The 4,311-nt window shown below is 46.5% G+C and overlaps 1 protein-coding gene across 1 annotated transcript in view; it reads left to right on the plus strand.

The window, feature by feature from the left end:
* Positions 1–4,311, plus strand: part of LOC108577827 (lipoma HMGIC fusion partner-like) — a 14,710-nt gene that overhangs the window by 8,450 nt on the left and 1,949 nt on the right. Inside the window, exons 3-4 of the mRNA XM_017941035.1 lie at positions 330–505; positions 2,564–2,662. Of these exons, the coding sequence (XP_017796524.1) occupies positions 330–505; positions 2,564–2,662 (275 nt within the window). The remainder of the gene's footprint in view (positions 1–329; positions 506–2,563; positions 2,663–4,311) is intronic.

Genomic DNA, 4,311 nt, shown 5'->3' on the forward strand with positions numbered 1-4,311 from the left:
TTATCGAACTTCACCTTATCGTCGCTGCAAGAACCAGAAAAACGAGAACTGTCCGGCGGGCGAGCAATTGCGCGAACGTAACGGCGAGAAATAATTAAAAGCATTTCATGCTTGGAACTTGGCGGTCTTCGGGTCAGATGAACGAGCAGAACGCGAGGTCTGCGGGAAAATCCAGTTTAGCTTTAAATCAAAGTTCCGTTCTTCCAGCGGCGCAAACTGGGACCGTTAATTTCCAACTTGAAATTCAATTTTCTCGGGGATTTTGTCAAGAATATAGTTTAACGAGGAACGGCGCGACGCGGTACAATGCTGCCGGTATTTGATTCCAGCTTCTGGGACATACCGAGCGCCTGGTGGCAGGCGAGCACAGTCACCATGGGAATCGGCGTGGCGATCGCTGTGATCGGCGCCCTCACTCTGCTAGCTGCAGCCTCCAGCTTTCTCCCGCACATACTCAAGACGCCCAAGCACACCAGGCTTCTCGGATCCTTGCAGCTTCTCGCTGGTGAGTATCCTTTTCGCTCTCTTTTCCTCTCTGTTCTTCCAACGTTGCGATTCGAGATTTATTCGTTCGAGTAAAAGCGGCTCGTTCTCCTTGCGCAATCGTTTCGAACGGTTCCCGCGCGTAACACGTTTCCCAGCAAGTTGCACAGCCGCGGCATGGTTCCCCTTTCATTATCGTAAAACTTGCCGGAGTAGTCAACGCGATGCTGGTTTTTAATCTCGAGCGCTACCACAACGAACAATGGCATTCTTTCCCGCGGACTTTATTGCCACGAGTATCAGAGCAACCCACGAGGGATTCTTTCGAGGCAAACCGAGGTGCACAGACGTGCTCCCGTTTCTCGCCGCCGGTACACACAGGATAACCCGAAGAGAGAGAGAGAGAGAGAGAGAGAGCGCGAATTCCACGCTAAACGAGTTTCGTTTTCGCCTCGATGAATTTCGGGAGCAAGTAGCAAAGAACAGGCAGGCCTTCATCGATCGGCAATAAAGGTAAAGTAAAGCTTTAATAACATACGGCCGAGACTGGAACCCTCTTTGGGTCATTTACCACCGCGCGAACCCACTTTTCCAACCTCTCTCTCTCTCTCTATTTCTCCCTCTTCTCGGCTGTCTGGCGAAGAGCTGAAAGCAATAACCGCGATCGCGGGGAAGCCCAGCTCTGCCCCGAAAAATCCAGCCAAGAGGATTGGCAAACGGGCGAACTCTACCGCGCTCCACAGATTCATGCCTGAACGTGACCTGTAATTAGCGTAGCTGGTAATAGGCGCTGCGTTCGCGATAAAGTTCCGCGGTGTAGGCACCACCTCGTACACCGGAATCGACAATGAGCTCTTCGTAACACGGTCCGTACTAACAAGTAAGTTCCGTAATAAGTTCGACACCGAGTTCTCGAATAGCTGGTATAATAGACTCGACAATAGGTTTTGTGCCAGCTTCTCTCTGATAAACCTACCAGACCTCCTAGATCCTGCGGCAAATTGATTCGCTGTAATTCTCCGAGCAACTTCTACCCTATGCACGTTTCACCTTACGATTCTTCGATAGATACAATAGGCTCGCGCGTCTCGAACCTTCGATCCAGACTTTTCCGACAAATTCTCAAGCGGACGTTTCATCCCGAGGTATTATCTTTTCAGGGCGGTATCGCTCGAACGCGGAATAATATTGGACGGTTTTGCAAAGTTTCGAGAAGAGAACGGTCCGTGGGTGAATCGACGGAAGGAAAAAGTGGCGGTAACGGTGGTCGGTGTGAAAACGTTCGAGAGAGTTGAAGGGAGGTAGGACGTTAATAGGAACGTCTACTGTTTGCGAAGTACCTAATGGAAAGACGCGGCGCGACGTTTCACGGGGAACAGCCAGGCAACGGACTGTCCACAAAGAAAACGGATATTACTCGAATATCATTCTTCCTTCAAACGTTGACACGTTCCATTTTCCCGTCCTCCGCCTTTAAAATACCCTCTCCGTAACAGCCTCACTCCCCGCGCGCGCGTTCTTATTAACAAATTCGCGGGAAAGCGCACACCGACTGCTTATTATTCATTTCATCCAACTGGAACTTCCTTCCGCGTCTGCAGTTTCGCCGGTTTCGTTCGCAAATACTCCACGCCCCTCGTGACGCTGATTAATTTTCGATAGAGAACCGGCGAGACAAAGAAAAAAGGAAACGGTCGCACTACAAGGCACCTATGTAATAGCGCGAAATATCGTTGTTAGCTATTTCCATGCAATATCTTCCGCGTGCATCGAGATGCCGGGCATTCCGACGAACCTTTGGAAAATCCCGCTCGTCTGATTTTCCTCGAGGGAAGGTCGGAACGAGGGAGTCGATAAGGAAAAGAGATTAAGAGGGAAACCCGCGGTTCGCCGCGGCTCTCGATTGGCTCGACTCGCGTAAACCGAAACGAGCCTCGAATTACCGTCTCGATTCCCTGGTACAAACCATCGGAAATCCCTGGAATTCCTGGCATCCCGGTCATCCTGCCAAGGGATTAACCCACGCGACTATCGGAAGGTGGCTGCCGTTAACCGTGCGCTGCTCTATGTCTCGTTACAGCAGTGATGATATGCGGCGGCCTGGTGATGTACCCCATTGGATGGGACAATCGGGAGGTGAGGGAGTCGTGCGGCAAAGGTGCTAACGTGTACAATCTCGGTGAGTATCTTCGGTACCTGTATTCGATGTTAGAACTCGCGTTTCGACTCTTTCTCCAATGAGAACCGAGTGTCTGTGCGCTCGCGACAAATTAATCTCGCAAGGACGATAGTCTGGTAGTTGATGCGAGATACTGTACTACTGTAACGACTGATGTATAATTGATATTGAGTTTTTCTACGGAGTAAAGTAGCCTAATATGAGACCGTTACACAACTCTCGTAATTAACCGCGTTAATTGTCAAATTAAATATGAAATTTGATCGAGATGAAAGTTTTTCAAGTGGTTCGATTAAATTACAAATATCTCGAAAATAGTAAGTTTCTAATCATTTTCACAAATACAGTAATGTCTCCACAAGTGTCAGTCGGCAAGGAACCTAAACCTGACACTTGTAGAGTCAGGGACTACGTTTTCGAGCCTCGCGCCCGCCTTTGTAGTTTGCCGAACGTAGACAAGGACAGCGAATAAAAGATAAGGATGAAACGTGAGTCGAGGCAACCAAGCGATTTAAATACCAATTTTTTTAATTTTACGTTTTTTTATCCCGAAATTTTTCTTAGCATATCGATGAGATTTTTCTGATGAAAATGACATCAAACACGACATAATTTGAACAACACTTACTTATTGACAGTGAACGTGTTAATAAGTAAATGTTGCTCAAATTATGTCCTGTTTGATGTCATTTTCATCAGAAAAATCTCATCAATATGTTAAGAAAAATTTCGGGATAAAAAAACGTAAAATTAAAAAAGTTGGTATTTAAATCGCTTGGTTGCCTCGACTCACGTTTCATCCTTATCTTTTACTCGCTGTCCTTGTCTACGTTCGGCAAACTACAAAACGTAGCAACTCGAAAACGTAGTCCCTGACTCTACAAGTGTCAGGTTTAGCTTCCTCGCGGATTGACACTTGTGGAGAATTTACTAACAGCGGGCGAGATAACATAGGCGCAGCAATAACGCAGCCTAGGCGTAGGACCATCTATACTGACACTTGTAGAATCCAAACTGACTGACACTTGTAGAGGATTTACTGTACTGTTGTACAGAGCATGCAATGGAGTTTAAGGCTTACCAGTTGCGCATCGTTAAATAACGAAGCTACTCGGAAGTTCCTATTATAAGCTGTTGTACAGTGCATGCAATGGAGTTTAAGGCTTACCAGTTGCGCATCGTTAAATAACGAAGCTACTCGGAAGTTCCTATTATAAGAAGAGTCTCATATTAGGTACCCAATTTTCTTTTAGTGTACAAAGTGCCGAAGAAACAGATTTAATTTTCCTTTTTATTTTATTACGAACTGTACATTCCAGTACCTTACGAAAGAATGCATGTCGTACTTTTAAAACACGTATCGAATTTTAATAAAAGTGTTCTTAGTCGACAGTTGTGACTTCTTCAAGAAATGGATCTCGTATTAGGCAACTTTACCCTACTGTTTCTGTTAACCCTTTCCGGTCGTAGCCCGAGAATCTCCCGGCTCAAGTGTTTGGCTATTTTGTAGCTCGCACTGTTCCACTGTCAGCTCTGTTATGGCACTGCTGACATATTTATACGCGTGTGGTTTCGTAAAAAGGATAACAGGACTTTTACGAGCGACGTGCAGGTTGTAAGAAGCTTGATCGGGTTCGTTCTGTGACATA

The sequence above is a fragment of the Habropoda laboriosa genome, unplaced genomic scaffold (genome assembly GCF_001263275.1).
Source record: "Habropoda laboriosa isolate 0110345459 unplaced genomic scaffold, ASM126327v1 scaffold816, whole genome shotgun sequence".
NCBI lineage: Eukaryota > Metazoa > Arthropoda > Insecta > Hymenoptera > Apidae > Habropoda > Habropoda laboriosa.